The sequence below is a fragment of the Callorhinchus milii genome, unplaced genomic scaffold, assembly GCF_018977255.1.
Source record: "Callorhinchus milii isolate IMCB2004 unplaced genomic scaffold, IMCB_Cmil_1.0 Scaffold2, whole genome shotgun sequence".
In the NCBI taxonomy this organism is placed as follows: Eukaryota; Metazoa; Chordata; class Chondrichthyes; order Chimaeriformes; family Callorhinchidae; genus Callorhinchus; species Callorhinchus milii.
Genome location: NW_024704743.1, coordinates 80,771,144 through 80,797,613, shown reverse-complemented (window position 1 = coordinate 80,797,613; position 26,470 = coordinate 80,771,144). Strand labels below are relative to the sequence as shown.

Below are 26,470 nucleotides of genomic sequence, written 5' to 3'. Positions count from 1 at the left end.
GTGGTATCCCTCAGGGGTTGGTATTGGGACCACTGCTCTTTCTGATCTATATTAATGATCTGGACCTGGATATAGGGAGCACAATTTCCAAATTTGCAGATGATACTAAGCTAGGAAAAGTAGTTAATGGTGAGGAGGATAGCACCAGATTCCACGGTAGGACACTCCAAGAGGACTTAGACATTTGGTAAAATGAGCAGAAACGTGGCAGATGAGGTTTAATGTGGAGAAATCCAAAGTGTTACATTTTGTTAGGAAGAATGAGGAGAGGCCGTATAAGCTGACGGTACAATCTTAAAGGGGACAAATGAACAGAGACCTGGGGATCCAGATAAGCAAATCTCTGAAGGTGGCAGGACAGGTAGATAAAGCTGTTTAAAAAAAAAGATACAGGATACTAGGTTTTATAAATAGGGGCATAGAATACAAAAGTCAGGAGGTTATGTTGAATATTTATAAAATGCTGGTTAGGCCTCAGTTGGAGTACTGCGTTCAGTTCTGGGCACTGCACTTTAGGAAAGATGTTAGGGCATTGGAGAGGTTGCAAAGGAGGTTTACCAGGATGATACTAGGAATGAAGGACCTTAGTTATGAGGAGAGGTTAGCGAAACTAGGATTATTCTCCCTAGAGCAGAGAGGATTAAGAGGGGATTTAATAGAGGTTTTCAAGATCATGAGAGGATTTGATAGGTTGAACCGGGAAAAACTGTTTCCACTGGCATGTGGTCAGTAACCCGAGGACACTGATCTTAGATAGCTGTTAAAAGAAACAGAGGAGAGGTTAGGAAAAAAATGTCACCCAACGAGTTGTTCGGATCTGGAATGCATTTCCTGAAAGGGTAGTGGAAGCCAATTCAACAACTTGTAAGAGAGAAGTAGATGGGTATTTGGGGAGGACAGGATTGCAGGGCTATGGAAAGAAAGCGGGCCAGTGGGATTGAGTTGGATTACTCTTTTAGGAGCCACCGCAGACGCGATGGGCCAAATGGCCTCTTTAGGTGCTGTATAATTCTATGACGTTGAATACCCTGGAATGTTTAGCTCCCACCCTTGGTCTCCCTGGAACCACGTCTCAGTAATAGAGTAATAGTCCTGCAGTCCCTCCGTCTTGCCCCCTCCCTCGCCACCTTCAAGACCCACCTCTTCGACCGTGCTTCCGATCTCCCTGCTTCACCCCTGCCCTCCCCCCACCCCGACCCCCAGCTCGGGTACATAACTTTGTCCAGCGCCTTGAGACATCCTCCCGACGTGAAAGGCGCTTTACAAGTGCAATTTTGTTGTTGTTGTATAACATGAAAACATCTCAAAGTACTTAGTTACAACACATATATGCATCAGTATCATATCAAAGGGATTTCTGATTAAACAGTATCTGTTGCCTTCGTTCCTCCGGGTCTGGCCTCCTCCTCAGCCACCGAGTCCTCCGCTCCACCCTCAGCGGCCGTGCCTTCAGTCACTATGCCCCGAGTCTTTGGAACTGCCTTCCTCACTCCCTTTGTCTCGTTCCCTTCCTTCCCATTTTCAGGTCTCTGCTGAAGGCCTTTCCTTTCAACCGCGCCTTTGGTCACCTTCCTCCCCCTCCCCCTGACTCGGTCCCGGGATCCGTTACTGTAAAGTGCTCTGAGACGCCGTCCAGCGTGGAGGGCGCTATAAAAATCCAAGTTGTTGTTGTTGTTGTAATCCTTCACATCCCCTCCTACCAAATAGCACTCCCTCTCCACATTTTACTTCACCTTGCAAGAATGTTTTGATATGACCAAAATGCAAAATACTGCAGGTGCTGAAAATCTGAAACAAAAACAGAAGTCACTGGAATACTCAGAGGAGAGAGAAATAGGTGTGTCTGGGACCCAGACGATGTGATAATGGTCACAGAAGAAGGGGAAGGTGAGCTGTTATGGTCTGAAATTGTTGAAATCAATATTGACCATTACCATATCATTTGGGTCCCAGACGCACCTTTTCTCTCTATGGTCTGTCTATTTTGTTGCAATCTTCCCCCACCCTACCACCCTGTCCTCTACCCCATTTTCTCCTTTGTCTTCCTTGCCCTGCCTCCCCCATTTCTGTTAGCCCTTAAAAGCCTCTCCCTCCCAACATGCTCCAGTTCTGACGAAGTGTTGTGGACCTGAGACGTTGACTCACTTTCCTTTCTCCATAGATGCTGCCTGACCTGCTGAGTGTTCCCAGCGACTTCTGTTTTTGTTTTGATATGACCGTCTCCAATGTAAAAATTCCCAACTTTTGCAATCTTTTCCTCCCTTTTCTTGTGAAGTGGCCTTTGGAAACCAAAAGCAATACAGTTTCAAAGTGAGACAGTTAGCCCTTCGCAAAATTTCCCCTCCCTTCATTCTCATTCCTTTTCTTTTGCTCTTTCTGTTGGAACCCTGTGATTTCCCACTCTCCCTCTCCCATAGCCTTTACGTCAATTGCTGCGTTGCTTTCTTTCTCTCTCTCTCTATTTGACTGTGCTCACACCCCCTCCACCCCCTCTCTCCCCCCGCACCCACCCCCCAACAATGACAACTTGCATTTATGTAGCGCCCTCCACGCTCGGCTGCATCTCAGAACCCTTAACAATGGTGGAGCCCGAGGCTGAGCCAAGGGGAGGAGGCAGGTGACCGTAGGTGTGGTCGAAGAGGAAGATCTTCAGGCGTGACCTGAAGATAGGGAAGGAGAGGGCGAGGTGAAGGGGTTGAGGGAGGGAGTTCCAAAGTTTCCTGGCATACTGGCTGAAGGCACGGCCGCTGATAGTGGAGCGGAGGATTCGGGGGACACAGAGGAGGCCGGACCCAGTAGAGCGGAGGCAGCGGGTACTGCTGTGGAGAGAGAGGAGGTTAGAGAGATAGGAGGGTGCCAAGGAATAGAGGGATTTAAACACTAGAGTGAGGATCTTGAAGTCGATCCGCTCTGTGACAGGAAACCAGTGGAGTTTGGCAAGGACTGGAGTAATTCGGGTGTGGAGTTTGGTGCGGGTGAGAATGCGGGTGGCAGAGTTTTAATTAGCTGAATTTTGTGAATAGTGGAGACTGGCGAGGAGAGTGTTAGAGTAGTCCAGCCGAGAGGTGACGAAGGCATGGACAAGGGTTTTGGCAGCTTTTGGGATGAGGTATTGTCAGAAACGGGCAATGTGGCGAAGGTGGAAGAAAGCGGTGTTGATCAGGGACTGGATATGGGGAGGAAGGATAACTGGATATACATCCTGACGCTTAAGTTGCGCACGGGCTCGGAGAGTTTTAAAGACAAGTCGGGTAGGTTGAGGAGTTTGGAACTATGGGACAGAAGATGTTGATGGGAGCCAAAGTGTATGTTCATGTTTAACTGCAGGAAGTTTGCGCTCATCCAGCTCTTGATGTCCGACAGACAAGCTGACAGAACATCAGGGGATTGGGGGTTGCAGCTGGAGGTGGAAAAGTCGAGTTGTGTCATCCACATACATGTGGAAGTGAACCCTGTGTCTGCAGATGACATCACCGAGAGGGAGCATATAGATGAGGAAGAGAAGGGGACTAAGGATGGATCGCTGGGGTATCCCACAGGTGACCGGGTGGAAGCGTAAAGATAAGCCATTTGCAGGAATGTAGTGTTGGTGGGTTGTAAGGTAGGACTCGAACCAAGTGAGTGCAGTCCCACTGAGGTGGATGATGGAGGACAGGCGGTGGAGGAGGATGGCGTGATCGACTGTGTCGAACGTGGCGGAGATGTCCAGGAGGATGAGGAAGCAGACGGAGCCCTCATCACAGATAGAAAGGATTTTGTGTGTCACAAACACAAACCCCTCAGTTTTTTTGATATTTGTGTTATGTTTATCTATTTTGCTGTTGCTGTTCCATTTTTCACTTTCTATCGGTCTCTCTTGTGTATGTCACTGTCTCTTTCTCTGTTTTTGACATTCTTTCTTCCTCTCTCCCTTTAGGGCCAATGACCCTCTGTAAGGAAACTATTTTTATTTAATAATGAAGCAGTGTGCATACAATTTGGATGTTAAAAGATTGTTTCCTTTATTACAGTTTAACAGTCAATAGTGATCCAAAGGGCACTGAACCACTATCACTAGATGCAATAATGGTAGCAGCCACTATCACTAGATGCAATAACGGATGCCAACTGACATAGTTTATTCCAAGTGTTTTTTCCAATTCTCCTTATCAGAAGTCATGTTCTTGGTGATCAAGGCCACCATATTTTTCAGTATTTCTGTAAACATTTTATTTTAATTCTTTCCTTATGCCTCATTAACATTCTCTGTGAATCCTGCACTTTCAGCTACTACTCTCCTAAGCTCTGGAACACTCTCCCTCAAAATCCCCACCTTGCCCCCTCCTTCCCCATCTTCAGGTCGTGGCTGAAAACCTTCCTCTTCGACAATACTTACAATCACCTCTGCCCTCCCTCCGGCTCACAATGTGCTCCACAACTGTCAAGAGTTCCTGAGACGCTACCCTGCATGAGGGTGCTCTATAAATGCAAGTGTGTGTATATGTCTCTCTCTCTCTCAGCATCTGCACGTGTCATTGCCTTTTTTTCTGTCACACTTTCTGTATATGCCACTTTCTCTTATCAATAAATCTACTCATCACTAACCCTCTCCCTCCCTGCCTCAGTCAGTCCCTTGTTGTCAGGGGTGAGGAGGGGAGTGGGTAAGTGACTGTTTTGGGGAGAGGTTGCTGTGCAGCACCTGTGCTCTTGGCCAAGTTTCCTGGCATTTTCCGAGGAAAGATTTTCCATCCTGGGATTTGGGGCATTAAAATCCCTGTATTCAGAAAGAGCACCTGGATTACAATCCATACTGGGAGTACTTATTGCAATCCAGAACTGAACACACCACTCCATGTGAAGTTAGGCCAATGCTTTGTACAACTCTAACTCTTACCCATTATTCCCTCCTGCGATTATGCTCTATTCTTCTTCTGTGATGGCCAATCTTTTCAGGCGGCCAACCCAATAAAACTTTCTTTATTATATTTTTCTTCATTTATGGTCCCGCAGCTCAGTAGCTACTGTAATCAAAATATTGATTTGGGGCGGACTTACCTGGATTGGTGCAGGCATTTGACAAGCCACATCTTAATGACCCCAAAGTAGCATCAAGAAGAAGCCGAACAAAAAGGTTGACCACTGCTGCATGATTTACACTAAAATCTATGAGCTGTTCTACGGGCTGATATTAGTGATGAGGGATTGTTATTATAGTCCATAGTGCCATCTAGTGTTATACCATGTGAAACACACAATGGCTGGATTTGACTGAAGCACAACACTTAAGAATTTTTATAAAGCACTTTGACATGTTTCGCAGGGATGAGTAATAATAATAAACAATGGTGCTTATATTTGGTATAATTAGAATCTAATAAGTGTTAAATATAGTACATTAAATAATAATCCTTGCATTTGATATAGCACTTTTCACGTCTTCTCGACATCTCAAAGCGCTTCACAGAATACTGTAAAGTGAATTGACCATATATTTGTGGGCAAAATACGGCAGCCAATTGCGCACACCAGTGTCCCAGAAACAGTCGTGGCTTGAAAATGACCAACTTATTATTGTTTTGGAGGGATTATTATTAGGCGTGTGGAGTAAGGAAACTTGCCCAAGGTTTCGCCCTGCCTGGAATTGAACCCAAGTATCTCGCTTGCAAGGCGAGTGCTCTAACCACTGAGCTACAGGACTCCATGAGCACCTTATCACGTTTTTGAGATGTCTCAAAGCGCTTCACAGAATATACTGTAAAGTGAATTAACTGTATATTTTGTGGGCGAAACATAAAATCTTTACCAGTTTTGGCCAAATGATAAACCTTTTAATAAAATGTGTTACATACCAATATAGAACATTCATAGAATGAATGGCAGATTAACGAAAGGCAATGAACAAATATAGCCAGTGGAAATTCTTCACTCATTTTACAATTATACATTATATACAATTTTAATACGGCACACAAATTTCAGATGTAAACTTATGAGACAGAGTGTGGGAAAGCTTGCCAGACACTACTATCAATGGCAAGCAATTTGGTTTTAACTAGTTAGAATCCAGCAGTTAAGTATCTCAATGCACTCTCGGGTCCCAAGCCTTGGCTCTTGCTAACCTGCGCCTAGTACTTTTCGGAATTAGGTAAGCAGGATGTGTCCCTCCAAGGAGAGAGTGCACATTTCATTCCAACAATCTGTCTATGGGATTTCCATGTGGAGGTGGGCTGCATGACACCCGGCTGACCAAAACAAAAAGAGGATGTGATTGCCCTGCTTCCATTGAGTTTGGCACAAATTTTGTTTTTATATAAGGAATGAGACAAAATCTACAAGTATTGGTACTGCGAGGAAATACAGGACCTGTTTGCTATCTCTAGATGTTGCTGTAATGCTTTGTTAATAATAACACAAGTGACATCTAGTGGTTGCACATCAGTACTGCATCCAATAGCCATTCAGAATAAAAGTATAGGGTAACCATATTACAAAGGAAAATGACCAAATTTTGTGCCGTTAACTACTATAATAGAAAACAGATTATAAGCAGCAGAATTAAACATTCATTAGCGTCAGTGATCAGTAAGTGTCTCTGGCCATCATGTTTTGTTCTTTATTATAATCCTTCCATTTGATACAGCGCTTTTCACATCAGAAGAATATCTCACAGGATTTGGGTATTTTGTAGGCATAGAGAATGATACCGTCAGCCAGTGAGTCCTCTATAGGGCCTTCAATGCTGCTCTGAGGTGGGCTAAGAGTCATTGACACACAATACTCTCTGCCTGCGATTCTCTCCCCTTTGAGGAGCAGGCACTCTGCGACTACAAAGAATTCTGCCTGGTGGGTTGGCTGAAAGCTGAGTAAACTAACCCACTTTGAGTCCTGGGTTACGGGGGAAATGGGGGAGGGGTCCCACATTGATATACCACCAGAGTCACTTCTCTGGTTCCTCTTTTTAACTAAATTGATGGACTACAGTATGGACTACAGTAGTACTGCTGAGAAATAAATTGGGTCCCACAAGTTGATTCAATAAGGCATTTATCCCTGGAATGTGTTACTGTCAAAAGTGTTAGGTAAATTTGGATTTTAGTTAAATCTATAGATTATAAATTAGATCGATTATAAATAATAATTGCCTGCTCACAAAGCCACTGCCTTCGATTGGAAAACTATTCAAGTTTCAAAGTACCATATGTACTTTCTGTGAATGTTTGGGTTGGAACAGCGCAAATAAAAATTGGAAGCACCTCTGGTTGCAAATTTCAGCTTGGTCGAGATTTTCCTCTATTTCTGTAGCATTTTAGAGAAGTCTTAAATACAGCCTTAATGTGAAAGCTTATGTGTAGTTCTTAAAAGAACTTGCAGAATGATTGCCCAAGCAAAAAGAACTTGCTGAATCATTGGCCAAGTAATCATTCTGCAAGTTTGTTTAAGAACTACAGAAAACCAAATGCGAAGTTAAGACTGAATTCAACAATTTGAAAAATGTTGTACGCTCTGAAATGCTACATAAAGTAAATCTATATCCAAGTAGTTCTTCTCCAATTTCATGAGCAGATGTCTAATTTAGTCGAAAGCCACAATCAGCACTTGTTATTTATTTATCTTCTTCCCTCCTACCCCCTCGCAATTTTCCCCTCTCCTGACCCACGCTATTGCCCAATCAATCATTCTTCATGTGTGACCCTACACACACAATGGATTGTTGGTATCCTTTTTGTCCATTACAGGTGGGATGTTATCACAATCGAGACCAGTCCTACCCTTAGGGAGAATGATTAAGAGTGGGAATCTTGACTGATTTTTTCCCTCCTCCATATTCAGGGGGAGATTGAGGATGATTGTAGTACCCAACTGGTGTATCAACTAAGATTGTCTAACTCAGCACAGAGCAGGCACAAATCTTGTGCATTCCAGGATTGGATACTCAAACCACACCATATTGTGAGTTACCCAAGGGGAATTTCTTATAAAATGGCAATCCATTTAAATAATTTGGTGACAGCAATACAAAGTTTCATGTTTTGCCAAAGCGCTAATCTGTTACTCGGCTGGATGCAGGAGGGGAACCTAGATTTTTTCTCATCAATTAAACAATAGTGTGGACTTGTTCAACACAGAGTTGAGGTAAGTGTTTGACAACTGCAAAGGCTTTCTGTGTTTTGTTTGTATTTCTTTGTTCTTGTGTAATCTTGCCCTTATTTTGTAGGTTATTCAGTAAATAAGGTATTTCATTTCAGAATAAATGAGAGGAAAAATAACAGTGCAGGCACGATAGACAATGGCACCACCATTCAGGAAAGCACGTGGTTTCATATACCAGGGCTCAGACTTGAAGGAGAAGTAAATGGCATAAAGTGCCACAGCAAAAAAATGCCCGATCAAAGTCATAGGATCCGGAGAAAGCCTAATGGAAAGAAAATAACCAATCAGTGCTGAAGAAAATGTACATTTATCAACAACGTCCATAATAATACCGGATCCCTCTTCCTTCCTTTCTTACACACTGAGACAAATTTCTATGAGGAGCAGCCAATCTCTGGTTAACTCGCTTCACGTGTGTGCCTAGGGACTTGGGGTCTACCCTGGGTTGATCCCTGAAAAAAGCATCTTTTAGCTACGTCTTTGAACAAAAGGTTGTGCACCTGTCCACAAGGAAGGAGAGGGGTTGGATCGGGAAGATGGATGAGAATATTTCTATAACACATTCCTGCACCTTCTATTGGCAGGCTTCCTTAAAACAGATTAGGAACATACCATGAATAAGACTAACAGCTTTACTTAGGTGCACACAAAACTGAACTGTAAGGGCAGCAACCTTTCCCCTTCTTTGTGATTAAGAGATGTCGTCTTCAAAGTTTATATTAAATTACTGCTAATTTTCATTGTTGGTACTCACACTGATAACAGCCCCACTGGCCCTGACACACACTGTCCACCCAACTTAAAGTAATGAAAACAGGCTTTCCGGAGCTGATGCAAGGAATCTGGAAATAAATGAAATAAAATGAATCACTTACACAGTAACAATTTCAGGCAGGAGTATCCCACTGGGTCCATCTAGCAAACTTATTAAACCACTGTGCCCAAAACCTCTGGATTACTCTGTCTCAATCCCTCAGCCTTGTGCCTTTCTTTAGCCTTCTTCAAATCACACTTAAAGTCTTGGTTGATTGTGCCTAAGATCACCTCCCCTTTCTCCCGGATTGGTGTCAAAAACTACACGGCTGCCCAGCGCTGGGAAACACTGCCTTGTATGAAGGGCACTATATAAATGCAAGTTGTTGTAATAACCAGAAATTATGTCTACTTTTCATCAAATGTCACCTACTGACTTAACCTCTTGCCCCTGCAATGGTCTGCTGCGGTATTCACCAGATTTCTACTCAAATTCTTATTTATATACTCACTGTTGGTCACATCATTGCAGGTATTGGCTGCAATTCCACATGTCTGCAAATGACACCCATCCTCCCTCTTCACTTCTACCCTAAATTCCAGGATTATTGTTGTTATTGTTAAACTTCCTTTAGCTGAATGTCAACAAAACTAAAGCCATCTTGTTTTTAGGATGCCATCCTTTTTGTCTCTGATGCCAATTCCATCAATCTCCTTGGTTGCTCACTCCAACTCACCAAGCCAGTGTACAATCCTGGTATTTGGTTGACCCTCAGCTCTGCTTAAAACCATTTATCTGATCCTTGATGAAGACTGCTTTCCTACATCTCCGGATCGTCACACATCTGTGCCCCTATCTCACCTGCAGCTTAGCTGCAGCTCCCATCCATGTATCCAAGAGTACATAGAAGAATATAAATATTATACTGGAAGCATTAAATGATAATTGGTAAAATCTTGCTCTTAACAATTTAATTTATGAATAAAGGCTATTTTTTCCCCTGGTCAATTTTCCTGCACTGATTACCCTACGATACCTCACCAAATGGTCCCTGTTCATGTGTTAGCCTTGACCGCAAATGTCAGTAGTCTAGGAATATTTTACCATGGTAGTATTACAACCAAGCCTCGTTCCTGTCCTTACTCAACATCAAGATACATACACCATCTAGCAGGACCCTCTGGATAGCAATCAGGAAAAGGAACCCCGTCGGGTTTTCCTCTCCCTAACCTGAAGTTCCAATGCCCCGACTGCTACCCTGGCTTAGATGATCACAGAAGAAGGATCAAACCTGATGCCTTCTTGGCTTGTAGGAGTCAGACACTCACAGGATAAAATTTACAGCAGAATAACAACAAATTGTCTTTCTTCATCTGAACCTCTCTTGTGATCAATGCTCAAGCATGGGATTCTTGTGTTATTCCAGTTTCTGTTACTAAGTAATAGGAGTTTAGCATGGTCACTAAGTGCAATTAAAACCCTACACTGTGTAATGGGAAGTGTATATACATTTAAGCCTCTATTGTTTCCAGGAGTCTGAGCTTACCATCTGTAGCAGCAAATAGTTCATAGAGAGCTTGAGCCAGAACATTGACCACAAAGGAATGAGACCTCTTCCTTGCCCAGTGGAATGTCTTCTTTGCCTGCAAAAGCCACAAGAGGTTAGGTCAAATTTATTTCCAAGATACAAGTGACTCTTCATATGTGTGCACAGTTCATGTGCAAATTGGATTTGATGTCTGAATTGTGCCTTTTTATCCCAAAGGAGCTATTTCAGTTTACCAGCTGTGGTCACAGACAATATACATCATGCCTTGTCACCTTCCTCACTGAATGGATTCTTGCTGCCAGTATCCAGTTTACACACATCAGAATTTCTTCTTTAAAGACCGTGACCGGAACGGTTCCAATATCATTTTGAATTTTATATCTCCAGAAACAACCACAAAACTGAATACATTAGGTATTCTGGAAGAATGAGAGAAAATGGGTCAAAGGACTTTCTTCATCCGAACCTCTCTAGTATAAGACAGACATCTTATGGAGGGGACTTCATAGAGGTATAAACGTTCCTAAATGAGAATGAGGAAGTTGACCCATAACAATACTTTTAGGCACAACATATCAGTAGAATAAGAGGACACAAATCCTGAGTTGCAAAGAGGAATTTCTGGACAGACATCAGGAAATATATTTTACCCAGGGGATAAGTAATAACTGGAAGGGGGTCAGTTCTCAGGACTCTGGAATTAGTTAACAAGCAGCTCAATGCTGTATTCGGGGGACAGTTGGGTCATTGAGTATTCTGGAAAAATGAAGGCTGGTATTTCCGCCTATGACAAGATTACTGGGATTGCTATACTGTTATGTTGCTAATAATAGATTACCAATGTAAGTAAACAGACAACATACAAGCCTCTGAAGTTGTTACTTATCTCTGTGTAAGGAAATACTTCCTGGTATCTTCCCTAAACTTGTCTTTCATATGTCCGAACCTATGAACGTTTTCATTAATCTCAAGGAAAATAAATTGCTTACTAGACATTTCAGTCTAACTCCTACCTCACTACAATTTGTGCCAATAAAGTCAAGTTACCAAGAATGGTCAGACAGAAAATCCAGCTCACTTATAAAATCCTGTGCTGCAGGGCATACCCCTCACCTGAAGCATTGCGGCATCATCGTAGAGATCTGGAATATTGCACAGGAGATCTCGCCATATCTTCACGTCATTTAGTACAACGCTCATACCCCCTCCTGTCAGAGGATGGCGCATGTTGTAAGCATCACCCAAGAGCAGCACACCTGGATAAAACACAGAGAAATGTTTCTTTTAAAAAATATTAAATCACAGCTTAACATTCACTAAACCCATTAACAAACAGAGTTCTAGCACAACACCCAATGCTAACCTTTTGATGAATACTTTTTTTTTGGTCAGCCAAGTGTCAAAAGTGCAACCCATCACCATGCTTAGGAGTATCCAAACCTGATTGAGAGTTCCATATATGCCACCTACACACGGTAATTTCCCTGTCTCTGAAATGGAAGTGCACTCTCTCCCCTGAAAGACACACCCTGTTTATCCAATTCTGGAGAGTACGAGGTGTATGACTGGAAACAGTCCACTAAGTACCATAAAGTATTGGTATTTATTTCACTATATGAGGTATTGGCAGCCATTCTCCCCTTCACCCATTGCCCATCAGAAATTTTGTTCCAGGCATGTTCCATTGGCATGCCCAGCCACATTGCCTCATTCAGGACATGTTAAAGATCATTAAGGAGGAATGCAGACTGCACTGCACAGAAGAGATGTTAACAAAAACATTTATTTGTGACAAGGAAAAGTTGCACTGTTTTTTCATCAACTACTTTAAAATTCATGTGGATTATTTTGCTGTAACTTTACAATGGAATTTTCTATTATAAAACCTTAATGATTTATTGCTATTTACAGTCATCAGTGGTCTAACAATAATACTTACATTTGATATGGTGCCTTTCACTCGAGGAAGAAGTCTCAAAAGATCGCAGGAGTGTATTTTATAGGTGATCAAAATATATTCTTGATATTGTATAGTTTAAGATTGGGAAGATGTTACTGGCACATTTTGCCAATTCATTGCCAAGTTTTACCTGATTTATACATGGGGGAAGGAGGCAGGAAGCTCGCAGGCATGGTCCGCAACCGATCATTCTGAATTGCAAGTAGGAATGGCTCTTGTATGTGCTCTGTTGAAGAAAAGTCAGCATTTATTCTTGAAGGTATCACAACAATGCATGTTTTCCAGCAACAAAAGTAACCCCAGAAGTTTTAACTACACACCAATCTCACTCTGTAATTACCACCTACTAAAGATAAATACCAAGTCCTGGACAGTTCTTGTTCGACCATCATCTAACTTGGTTTACTATCATAAGATAATATTGCAGGCTTATACTATGCACCAATATAAGTTTTTTTAAAATAGGGTAGTCAACACCATCACCAACGTACGATCATTATGTGCCAGAGGTTTTTGGTTGAAACTGCAGAAGAGAGCAAGCATCACCAGATAATTTCAGCGTTCCAAAAACATTGCCATCTACTGTCCTCTTGTGAGGGGGCATTTGCTTTTCTTGATACTGTGTGTCCAATGTTTCCATCATACAAAGTAGAACGGGTTCAGGTTCAACCTCTGGTTCATCGTGAGTTAATAGAGCTCACTCCAGGGTACAAGTTGGGGGTAGTAAGATTAATCTACTGCACCCGGGCTGGGGGGGGGGGGGAAACGAGAGGAGATAGAAAAAGAGGAATAGTTGCTGCTCCAAATTGCTATCCACCAACTCACCAACTCCTGCTGGTGGATTGCCATTTGGAGTAGAAACTGAAGTTGCTGGGAACACACAGCAGGTCAGGTAGCACAAAAGGTTATTGACCCTAAACATTAACTCATTTTCCTCTCTCTATAGATGCTGCCTGACCTGCTGCGTGTTCCCAGGGCCTTGTGTATTTATTTCAGATTTCCAGCATCTGCAGTATTTTGCCTGTTGGGAGTAGAAGCTATCTGTCTGGACACACATGCATACACGGCACAATGACTTGATCTTAGGCTGAAACCTCTTAAGAAGAGAGCCACTTTTTCATGCCTCCTTATAGTTAGTTTGGAATAGCATTGGCAGACACCCGGGGTGAGGGGGCTGCAACTTATCTCCTCTCTCAGGCACAGGCAACATATAGACCTTTGAAACCAGAGAGATAATGGAGGGATTCACATAAATGCACCGCACTTACCTGGAAGCTGTGGATAGATTTTCTCAATCATGTAGTCTTTAAGGTTCCTTGGAATTTCTCCTCTGATATCGATGAGCACTCGAGTTTCATTGGTTGATATTTGGTAGATAAGAATAGGGCTGGGGTTGGCCAGAACAAGTTCAGCGTGGTTTGGTTTGAATTGTGGAGAATCCTGAAAGGTACAAATAAATTAAAGAGCAAGTCCAGCACAGCATTGATTCCGATTTATCATTTCCACAACTTGTTACACTTTGAAGCTGCTCTGTTCAATTAACTGACCTGAAAATATTTCTTCTCACAATTAAATCCTGCACTGAAATAAAAAATTGGGAGAATACAATTTCCCTCTAGGTCACAACTTTGGCATTGTTGTAAAATAGATCACATATTGGACAAAACATGTACTGGGACAAATATTGGATAAGTTATGGTAATATTACATAGCTATAAATTAGTCATTTTAAAATATTGTCAGCCTGGATCAGTTAGTAGCATTCTTGCCTCCAAGTAACAAAATTGTGGGTTCAAGCTCCACATCGAGACTTTGAGCTCATGGTCCAAGCTGACAATCTAGGGCAGTGCTGGAGAATGTTTCTTTGTCACAGGTTTTATACGGGATGGAAAGCACAGAGGGAGGGGAGGCGAGATGAAGGGATTTCAGAAGAGTTACAAATTGTGGGTTAAAATACTTGCATAACGTTATTCTGGGGTGGAGGAGGTGGGGGCACTAAGAAGGCCAGAGCTGGTGGAACAAAGGTAGTGACAGCTGAGGGAAAATCATGGAAGCCTTTTAAAGTAAGAACTATCATTTTAAATTTGATTTGTTGGGAGCCAGGGAGCCAGTGGAGCTTGCGCTACTGGCATAGAGAGAAAATAAGACAAGAGATATAAACACTTTACTTTGCTATAGGGAAATGAAGCCAAGCAGTAGGTGATATGTAAACTGAAACTGGTCCATAATAAATACCATTTGAATTGTCTTACCTTCATAATGCAGCCAACAAAATGGGATGAAATGCTCACTTTGCCTTTCACCAAGTTTTTCCTGAACTTGGAGAAGTGGCCGTCAGCTACCACAGTCAGTGGGGCACGGAGTTCCTGCGATTTAACATCAATTGTCTTTAAGTAATAATAATAATAATCCTTGCATTTGATATAGTGCCTTATCGCGTCTTTGAGATGTCTCAAAGTGCTTCTCTGAATACACTGTAAAGTGAATTGACTATATTTTGTGGGCGAAATGTGGCAGCGAATTGTGTACAGCAGTGTCCCACATACGATTGTGGATTGAGTGACCAAATTGTTTTTATATATTTTGAAGGAAATATTACCCCAGAAAAGCGATCTGACAACCGTCTAACAACCAGGTCTCTACTTACTATTAGGTAAATAGAGGCGTCTAGTATAAGGAGACTTGCCCAAGTTTCGCCCTGCCGGGAATCCATAGCGTCTGAAGCTATTCAACCTCTAACCCACAGTTATACATGTTCCAAAGGGATCAGCTGCCCACTGGTATTCACTGACGTGGACATTCTTCCTGTGTGAGCCTAGACAGTGAGTTTCCACAGGACAGGCTATGTACCTGCAGGAGACGTCACATGCAGGAGAAATCTTGGCCTCAGTTAACATCTGCAAGCTTTCCAGCAGACTTCACTGGATAATGATCAGAAGTAAGGGAATACCGATTTGTTGTTTCCCTCCTTTTTAGTATGGGGTCACAAAAGACAGTTTTAGAATCCTCACCATCAACTGAGCTCAGAAGACTCAGCAGACCAGGGATCAAAGCGGAGATGTTTCTGATCTACATAGTTTAGGATCACAATTATAACATTAATAATAAGAAGAATTCTTGCATTTGATATAGCGCCTTTTCACTTCATTGAGACGTCTCAAAGTGTTTCACAAAATATTGTGAAAAAGTATAGTGACTATGTATTTTGTAGGCGAAATGCGGCAGCCAATTGCACACAGCAGTGTCCCACAAACAGTCATGGATTGAGTGACTATTTTTTTTGGGGGGAGGATCTATTAATAAATATAATTATACAATACCAGGTGTATTTACACAGTGACCTATCAATGGAGTTTATCCTAATGTTTTTATCTGTATTCTATTTCAGATATATGCAATTGCAAAACATAAGGGGAGAAATTTCATCTGTGTCTAGATTTATTCTATTTTCTTAGCATTTCAGAGCATCCAAAATTTGCCAAACACCTGAATACAATCTTAATTTTGAACACTGTTTTCTGTAAGTTCTGCAACTTATAAATAATGTAAATATAGACCCAGGTGCAAACCCCCATAATTATTTAATCTAAACAAACTGAAAATATAATTAAAATGAAAATAGTACGCCAAAGTATCATTGTTTGTGTGTCAGTCTGACACAGTAGTAGCACTCTTGATTCTGAGTCAGGAGGTTGTGGGTTCAAGCTTCATGTTAGGCCTTGAACTCAGTCTAAACTGACACTCCAATAAACTATGTAGATCAGGAACATCTCCACTTTGATCCTGGTCTGCTGAGTTTTCTGAGCTCAGTTGATGGTGAGGATTCTAAAACTACCTTTTGTGACCCCATACTAAAAAGTGCTCGGGGTCGGTTGCTTTGGTGGGAGGTGCCGTCTTTCGGATGAGATGTGAAACCAAGATCGTGTCTGCTTATTCAGGTGGATGTTAAAAGAACCCACAGCACTATTCAAAATGACAAGGAAGTTTTTCTCAGTGTCCTGGCCAACAATTCCCCAAATAAAATTTTGATATTCACTTCATGGCTGTTTGTGGGACATTGCTGTGTGCAAATTGGCAACCGCATTCACCTACAAATGCAGTCACTCCACTTTAAGCAAATCCTGTGAAGAATCCTCCCAACGTGAAAGGCACTAAACCAAATGCAAGAATTATTATTATATCTGTGGTGGTGGGAAATCACTTGGAAGAATACAAACTTGTCAATGATTATTAGAGCTGAGAATAAACTGAAATGATTTGTCTTTATGATCAGTAGCTCTACCTGTCATTGCACAGTGTCGGGAACCCAGGATACCAGATACATGCCTCTCTGGTGATTGTCATTTCAGATAAATAATTTACAAACCTTCACATCTCCATTTTCTTTCTCTCTATACTGAACTCCTGTAACTTGACTATCTTCTTCCAGCAAATGTGTCACAATCCCTTCGATGAATGTTACACTGTAAAACAGATGTTCGAAAGTTGGTTTATGTCTTTTTCCTTGAATTTGTCAAAGTGCTTTTAGACTTTTCACCACATAAAGTACTGCTACACAAGGTAAAGTAGCTGCTATTGATTAGCTTCAGAATACAGAGTATTGTGTTTAACCACTGATGTTGAGCTTCTCCAGTGGCTGAAATGAAGAATGGTCAGATGGGCGAAGAGTGATCCGTGGAACTGGGCCCAGTATGAGGAGTAAAGGCTTTCACGAGACAAAGGGGTGGCTAAACCTGTAGAGAAAAGCGTAGCATTGATGCAACTGCTAGAATTTCTCAGGAGGAGAAGGGGTGGCAGATGAAGCGGGGAGAAATATAAATGTTTCTGTGACACATTCAATCTTTACCCATTGCAACATTTGGGTTTCTTTCTTTTCCAGCTAATTAGATGCAGCATTGATAGAATAGTTAGGCAGAAAACAACTGCAGTAATTCTAGAGCCATGTGGTTCTGAATGTTATAACAAATAAATAATGAACGAGCGATCGTCTTACTTGGGTTCTGCCATAGCTGTTCTCCTGAGTCCCATGATGAAGCGCCCATGGTGAAATGCTGTTCCACATTGCACTTGACTGTTTTCATCCAGAGGGTAAGGGATCTCCACCTCGGTCTTACTCGCCATGTCATGTATAATGTAACCATTTACCGTGTGGGCATCAAGGCCTGCAGCAGCCTCTGGAGAAAAAAGAAAAATATATTCCTGTGCAAAATGTGCAGTTGCGCCTGTGTGTGTTTTCAAAGCGCACTTATAACTTTTTAATAGCTTCCCCCCTCCCCACCACTTGCGATTTTTCTGTCCTCCCCTTCTCCTCTGAAAGTGTTTACTTATTACTTTCAACAGGACATGGAACTTCCAATACCTCATCTGATCGGCATTAATCACATGTAAGTCTTAGTGGTGAGCGTCAGCAGGTTGTTCAATAGTGAGGACACTACAGCCGAGCCTAATCCTTTACATAACTAACATACCTTCCAGCTGGCTAATGTTCAGAAGCCTGGCTGATTATCCTCTCCCTGATCTAAGGAAAATTCAACTAGTATGTAGCACCCTAGCTGGTATGATGTGACGTTTCGCACAGAAAATATACAGTAAATTCACTTTACAGTATATTCTGTGAAGTGCTTTGAGATATCTCGAAGGCGTGATAAGTGTCTTTATCAAAAAATGCAAGGATTATTATCAGCTAACTCAACTCAGATCAAGGAAATCCTTTTTTTGTTTATTAGTTTAAGAGTAAGAGGCAAAGCACATGTTGCAGCATATTTTTTTCCTCTATTTGTTGCAAAGTTCTTCCTTCGGAATGAGACGTTAAACCGAGGCCGTCTCAATATTCAGGGAAATGCTAAAGATTCCATAGCACTATTTAAAAGAGAAGGGAGTTTCTCCCTGGATCCCGGCCTACAATCCTGCAAATAAAAATTGGTCATTTAATTCATGGTTGTTTATCGGACATTGCTGTGTGCAAATTGGCTGCCATATTTGCAGAGTCACTACACTTTAAAGTATATCTCGCTATAACAAATATAAGGATTATTTATTATTATTTAAAAGTCCAACCAAAATCTGGGTTTATTTTTAAAATGCAAGTTAAAAGATTTTATTTGTAGGATAAAGTTCAGAAAAAGATCTGAAGCATCTTATTAGTTAGGAGAGAGAAAATTATTACAATTATTCACTGAATTTATTGTCCCGAATGCTATAATTGTGTCATTAAATATTTAGAATATATAAACTTAAAAAAATTGGATTTAGAGATTGAAATTGTTTTTCCCCCAAAACAATCTTGAGTTTGTTCAAGTTAAAAATGCTCGATCAAGACGCTAGCCAACTTCCCAACACTGATCAGTCCATCAGGGAGGTGCACAAGACTTTAATTATTTCCTAAAATACAACAGATTTGGGAATTGTACGAGAGAATTGGAGGACAGCAAATGTAACTCCATTAAACAAGACAGGAAGGGACAAAACAAGCAGCTATAGGCTCTGAGTTCAACATCAGTGGTAGGCACATTACTGGAATCTATTGTCAGGGAAAGAATGGGGAACTTCTAAATAAATATGCAGAGATCAGCAGTGATCAACATGGCTTTGTGAGGGTAGATCATGAATCAAAAATTTAATGGACTTCTTTCACAGAACTGCAGAGAATAACAAAAAATGGGTAAACAGGCTTGATGGGCTGAATGGCCTCCTCCTGTTTTGGTTTTCCTAAAATAAATAAGATTATTGTGTGATTTTGTGCTAATCATCCATCTGGGGATGTGCCTCTCCTGAGCTCTCTGCTGGCACGGCTGATGTAAAGTACTCACTACCCGTGGGTAAGAATCAGCACAAGAGGGCAATATTCTTTACCCAGAAGGTAATTAACAACTGGAACAGCTTTCCCGGAAGGATGGTAGAGGCCAGGATAGTCAACTTGTTTAAAAACAACTTGATGCTCTGATTAAAGATTGTAAGAGTGGGTCCTAATGACCTTTTTCATCCAACGATCTTGTGTTCTTGGAATGAATACACTATCGTACCACACAACCAGAGAATGGAAAGGTTGTGTGGTTTTGAGGAAGGTTGTGTATCATACCAGGCAGCGCATTTACCCACTGAGACAGCAGAATATCTAGAAGTCTGCAATTTTAAACATGTAAACAAGAATCAGTGTTCAGGCCATTAGTCTCCTTCAGGGAAAGATTCATTCATATAAATGCAATTTGTTGTTATTTAACTTTGTTCGTTCTGCGAATTCCATGTTAATGTTATTGATCAGCAATTGTCTGTACCTTCAAGACCAAGTGCTCTCAGTGCACGGACTCCACCCGGCTGCAAAAGCTCTCCAACAATCCTATCTGGTTCCTTCAAGTCTCTCTCGATCACAGTCACCTTCCTTCCATCCCTCCCGAGGACTGCAGCCATCGCAGATCCAAGCACTCCTGAGCCCACGATGATAATCTCAGGGTCAGGCTGGAGACGGATCTCGTCCTCTGTCTCAATGGACTCAGAGAAACTGACTTCATTTTTGTTGTGCTGCATCAGGAAAGAATACATGATAAACCCCTGCTTTTCTTTTAAAGTCCTCTTATTCATTTTTCCGGCTAAAATCAGCTGAAATGGTTTTAAATATTGACTAAATAAAAACCATTAAATGTGCTCACCTACAAATACACATTCTCTACACTTCTCAATAAAATTCCTCCCGACGTGAAAGGCGCTATACAAATGTAATTTTGTATTGTATTCCAAATCCATGAGGTGCTACATCTTTTTTGGGATTAAATATTACGTTAGTGTAGTTATGAGCATAGAGTTAAAATTCTTGTTAGCTTCATTACACCAAACAAAGCTTGCTTTAATGTGAACCAGAATTTAATTATTCAACAACAACTTGTATTTATACTGCAATCTTCATGTAGCATAACATCTTGCAGTGCTTCACAAGGTGGGTGTTGGACCCCAAGCGAGGGAGGAAGGGGAGGTGACCTTAAGTGTGGTTGAAGAGTTAAATATTTAGGCCAGATTTAAAGACTGACAAAAGAGGGGGTGAGATGGAGACTATCTCTCTTTGGCGGTCTCAGTAATCCAATTCCTGAGCCAGGATTGGTTTGCGGTATTCCAGGGCACTGCTGATGACAGCACAGCCTGAGGATCTGGAAGGGCAGACCAGTCACTGGGCACAGGGATTCTTCACACTCAGCTCCTACATACCATGCAAGCCAAAGCCCTAACAGTTAGGGTGGTCCTAGCTGGACAAGCAGCGGGAAAGCTTGCCAGACAGCGCTATCAATGGCAACCTGTGGGGCTTCAGGTGGCCAGGCTCAAGGAGTACCCCAAAGCACACTCGGGGATCCCCAAGCCTTGATTCTTGCCATCCTACCCCTAATACTTTCTGGAATTAGATAAGCAGGATGAATACCTCCAGGGAGCGCATTCCATTCCAACAATCTATAATAATCTTTGCTTTGATATAGGGTCTTATATAAGACATCTCAAAGCGCTTCACAGAATATACTGTAAAGTGAATTGACTGTACATTTTGTGGGCGAAACACGACAACCAATTGCGCACAGCAGTGTCCCACGAACAGTCGTGGATTGAAGTGACCAATTTTTTTTTGAAGGAATTATTATCCCCGGAAAATCGATCCACCAATTGACTAACAACCAGGTTCCTCCTTACTGCTAGGTAAACAGAGGCGTGTGGAGTAACAAAACTTGCACAACATTTTGCCCTGCCGGGAATCAAACCCAGGACTCTTGCTTGCGACGCGAGTGCTCTAACCACTGAACTACACGACTCCACAAGTCTCTGGAATCTCCACATGAGTTGGGATGCGTGGAATTCTCAGTTTAGTTTGGATACTCTTAAGCAGGGTGATGGGTTTCTGCATGTGTCCGACACCCGGCTGACCAAAAGAAAAAAAAGAAATGGAGATGAGGGAGGGAGTTTAGGTGCATGGAAGCTGAAGGTCCAAAGGATCTACAACAAGCCTGAGTTGGCCTCAACAAGTGCTTGACAGTGGCGGAGCACGACATGGAGCCGGAGGGTGGGGGCAGGTATCCGCAGGCATGGTCGAAGAGGAAAGTCTTCAAGCGCAAGGATGGTGGTGGGGAAGGATGGTGCAAGGTGGAGAGATTGTTCCAGAGTTTTGGGACGTGGTGGCTGAAAGTTCGGCCAGATGTTGGAACGGAGGGCACAAGGGGAAGGAGGCCAGAGTCAGTTGAGCGTAGACAATGGGTACTAGGTTGGGGAGTAATTAGATCGGAGAGATAGATTGGTGCCCGTGCATGAAGGGATTTGAAGATGAGTGTGAGGATATTGAAATTTATCCATTCGGTGATCGGGAGCCAGTGGAGCCCGGCTAGAACTGGTGTGATGGGGACTACGGAGTTAAAGCGGGTTAGTATGCAGGTGGTAGAGTTTTGGGTAAACAGGATTTTGTATTTATAGAATCCTTAAGAAGACAGTGGACCCTGACAAGGACTGGATTGAAGGGCATGCAGAATTTGGTGTAGATGAAGATATGGACAATGTACTTTTAATAATAATCCTTGCATTTGATATAGCGCTTTTCACGTCGGGAGGACGTCCCAAAGCGCTTCACAGAACACACACTGTAAAGTGAATTGACTGTATATTTGTGGGCGAACGCGGCAGCCAATTGCGCACAGCAATGTCCCACAAACAGTCGTAGATTGAAAATGACCAATTTATTATTGTTTTTGGTTTTGGAAGGATTATTATTAGGTGTGTGGAGTAAGGAAACTTGCCCAAGGTTTCGCCCTGACCTGCCTGGAATTGAACTCAGGTCTCTCGCTTGCAAAGCGAGTGCTCTAACCACTGAGCTACAGGACTCTACTTTTGGCTGAAGCTAATGGTTGATGATCTAGACTTTTCGAATACACTCCATAGCTAAGCGACAACAAAAATGTGAGATGGGGGTCAATGTGGTGAAGGTGAAGAAATGGGCAACTGGGTATTTGGTTGATTCCTCATTTCTCCTTCCTGCTTCATACTGGGACAGGGATTGGATATCAGAGACCAAATGTGAAGCAGAAAGGAAAACTGAGAAATGAACCAAACACCAGAGTCGAGCATTGGTTTGGTGAGTTTGAAGGGAGTCAGGGAGCTTGACAAGGTCAGAGATGTTTTCCTTTTTTGTTTATTCAAAACAAAAACTTAAAATAATTGTTTTATTATTCAAAAAAGTTCAAATAAAAGTACTTCAGAAAAGTAACTTAATCTTGAAAACGCATACTTAGCGATCATAGACTGGCTACAATTGTCAGTTCAGAATAGTGGTTTCTTATACTGCACACACCACCTCACAATTGCCCTGAATTTGATAATAATTAACAGCTTAAAGGACCCACTAAAAATTCAATACGAATTCCCTGTTAAACAGGAGATTGATTTTATTAGCGATTTTGCTTTGAATAAAACTGAACATTTTCATAAACATAGCTCTGTGCCAAATTGTAAAGAGAAGGGAGTTTCTCCTGGTGTCCTAGCCAATAATCTTGCAAATAAAATTGGTCATTCACTTGTGAGGCATTGCTGTGTCCAAATTGACTGCCACATTCACCAACAAAATACACAGACACTACAGTTTACACTAAATCCTTTGAAGCACTGCTGTGAACTTGTAAGGATGTTCTTCCGACTTGAAAGATGCTATATAAAATACAAGGATTATTATTATTAAATCTCATCTGAATCATTTGAGGCAGACTAGAACTTGTGAATATCTAAGCAACAAAATATTTTTTAATAATTAATCACATAGTATGCTATGACAACTCTAATATAATTAGTTGCTGACCTTTATTATTTAAAATGGTATTCCATCTATAAACTATATTTCAAATGTAATCAATATAACACTACCATTCCTTATGTCACAAGAACATTCAATAGAAGTTCAGTTGAAGCAGGCTGTTTGGCCTATTTGATCTCGTCTGTCCAGAATACCCACCCAACTGTTTTTCCGTTGCAGCATCACTCGGTTTCCTAAAACAATTCCAATGACCTTTAGCTTGTTCAAAAAAATGCAAGAATATTGAATTTCCCTAAATTATGATGCTATTTTTATGTTGAGTTATTCTAGTAAGAGAATACATATATTAAGAGATAGCTCTGATCAAATTAATGTATCCTACATAACAATTACTTGTATTTATATAACGCCCTTCAGGTGGGGCAGCTTCTCAGTGCAACTCACGAAGCCCAGTCAGGGGGAGGGAGGAGGTGATCATGAACATAGTCAAGGCAGAAGATCTTCAGTCATGATCCAAAAGAGGGGAAGGATGGGGCAAGGTGGAAGGATTGGGGGAGAGAGTTCCAAAGTTTCAGGGCATAGTGGCTGGAAGTGTGGCCACCGATGGTGGAGCAGAAGGGAAGAAGGACAAGCACAAGCGGAGGCAGTGGGTAGTGGAGTGGGGAGAAAGCAGGTTAGATAGGGAGGGCCAGGCTGTGTAGGCATTTGTAGACAAGTGAGAGGATCTTGATAGGTAGCCAGCAAGGACGAGTGTGATGGTGTACAGAGTTTAGTGTGGATGAGTAGCACTCTGGGATGCTATCCTGTGTGAGGGCACTATATAAATGCAAGTTGCTGAATATTTGGGCTTCGGAGTTCTGAATCAGTTGTAGTTTGTGGGTAGTGGAGTTGGGGAGACCAGAGAGGAGGGAATTGTAGTTGAGGTGGGAGGTGAAGAAGATGTGACAAGTGTTTCGGCTGTGATGGGGGTGAAGTACAGTAGGAGGCGGGCAATGTGGTGGAGATGGAGGAAAGCTGTCGTGGTTAGGGACTGGATATGGGGGAAGAAGGATAGCTGTGGGTCAAACCTGACGCCCAGGCTATGCGCAGGTTCAAGTAAGACTTAGCGAAAGGTCGGGAAGTTGAGGAGGTCAGAGCTACAAGAGAAGACGTTGATGAGGAGCCATGAAGTATGGCTTCCATCTTGTCAACGTTCAGCTGCAGGAAGTCTGTGCCCATCCAGGCCCTGATGTCTAACAGACAAGCTGACAGAACATCAGCGGTCCTGGAGTTTTGGGTGTCATTTGCATACATGTGAAAGTTTCCCTCGTGTCTGCGGATGACATCCTCGAGAGGGAGCATGAAATGAGGAAAAAAAGGTGACCAAAGATGGAGCCTTGGGGTACCCTGCAGGTGACCCGGTCGGGGCGGGAGGAATGAACATTTGTGGAGACAAAGTGATGGCAGGTTGGTTAAGTACATATTGCTGTATACATATTTTATGATGTGTAAACCTAATCAATATCAGAATTGTGTAACATTGCCCAACAGTCACAGATAACTTCATTTTGACACAAATGTTCGTCTCCTCCCCCCCTCCCCCCACCTTTTCTACAATAAACAAACCTGGCTGTTCCTACCTGCGGTGCTTTGCCTGGCTCGGTGCAGTTGGAGGCTGAGTTTGGGTTTGCAGTCCCTCTGAGAAGAGATCTGACCAGGGGCAGGGCCGAGATGAGCTGGGAGATGAACCCCAGTCTGGAGGGTTGCTCTTTCTCTTGCCCCTGCCCATAGCGATGGCGATAGGACAGGATCAATCCCAGCGTCAAAAAAGCCAGGAATGCCACCAACAGCTCCTTGTTCGCATAGCTCACACTCAGCAAGTCATCGCATTTCTTATACACGTACGTAAAAGTAGCGATTCCAAGGAAAGTCCACATTTTTCAAATCCTTCCCTAGATTTAACCGAGCTGCGATTAAAATGAACTAAAATTCCAACACTGGGTCTAACCTTCCTTTTTTTTTAAAAAAAAAGCTACTTTACTGCACCAAATAAAACGTTAGTTTTTTTCTTGATGAATTCCTATGCTTTCTTGACTGAGATGTTCTCTCTGTGTTCGCCCTCCCCCCTCCCCCCCCCCCCCCACCCCTCCCCACCACCCCACGGTCGTCTTTTTCTTAAAACAATCTTCTTCACGTTACTTATCCCCAACCGATCGCCGTGTCACTGCGAGGAGAGAAAGAGAGAATCAGAGACGAGAGAGAGAGAATAAAAATCCTGTCAAGGTGGTTACTGAGATCATTCAAACAGCGAGAGATGTACATACAGTAAATAGCAGTTCTCTTTACCCAGCTATAAAGAAGCTATACAGACCCCCCTCCCCCACCCCACCACTGCCCCCTCCCTCCCTATTAATACCCCTACAATTAATCCCCCCCTCTCTCTGCCACACAGAGGTACCCTTCAGGAATTCATCTCAATCCCACGTTTAAAAATACTGTCCTCTGGAGCATCACAATCGGAAGGGCTTGAGAGGATTTTCCTTATTTATTTTTATTTTAAATAAAGGAGCCCGAGATGGTGTATAATGGTACCTGTTTGCTCTGTGCAGTGCAGTGCTGTGCCAGGCTGGGATACAGGAGGCAGTGCAGGGCAGTGCAGTGCCAGGCTGGGATACAGGAGGCAGTGCAGGGCAGTGCTGTGCCAGGCTGGGATACAGGAGGCAGTGCAGGGCAGTGCTGGCCAGGCTGGGATACAGGAGGCAGTGCAGGGCAGTGCTGGCCAGGCTGGGATACAGGAGGCTGTGCTGTACCAGGCTGGGATACAGGAGGCTGTGCTGTACCAGGCTGGGATACAGGAGGCTGTGCTGTACCAGGCTGGGATACAGGAGGCTGGGATACAGGCTGCTGCTGCTGCTCTCCCTCTGCCCCGCCTGCCGCCCTCTATTTAAATGAGATGTTAATGAGGGAACACAGACAGCCGCAGCCCCGCCCCGCCTCCTGCCGCCCGGCCAATCGGGAGGCGGCCGAGTGGGTGAGCAGAGCTCACGCTATCCCGGGCTCGGCCAACCAGAGCGGCCCGAACGCGGCGCCAGTCCCGCCCCCGCTGGTATGATGCGACGTCACAGAGAGTCTCCCGTCGCTCGCTCAGAGAGCGGATCAGAGAGTCAGTCACTGCCACTCACTGTGCCACTGCCACTGAGTCAGTCACTGCCACTCACTGTGCCACTGCCACTGAGTCAGTCACTGCCACTCACTGTGCCACTGCCACTGAGTCAGTCACTGCCACTCACTGTGCCACTGCCACTGAGTCAGTCACTGCCACTCACTGTGCCA

General features: G+C 42.9%; 1 protein-coding gene across 1 annotated transcript; it reads right to left on the bottom strand.

The window, feature by feature from the left end:
* Positions 1-5,793: 5,793 nt before the first annotated feature.
* On the bottom strand, positions 5,794-25,271 carry sqlea (squalene epoxidase a). Its single transcript, XM_007907529.2, has 11 exons — positions 24,778-25,271; positions 19,668-19,911; positions 17,387-17,567; positions 16,760-16,856; positions 14,646-14,759; positions 13,662-13,833; positions 12,524-12,619; positions 11,547-11,689; positions 10,431-10,527; positions 8,885-8,972; positions 5,794-8,392 (listed from the first exon to the last, which is right to left on the bottom strand). Exons 1-11 carry the CDS (start codon positions 25,072-25,074, stop codon positions 8,200-8,202), a joined length of 1,722 nt encoding a protein of 573 aa, XP_007905720.1. The 5' UTR covers positions 25,075-25,271; the 3' UTR covers positions 5,794-8,199.
* Between the last annotated feature and the right edge of the window lie 1,199 nt (positions 25,272-26,470).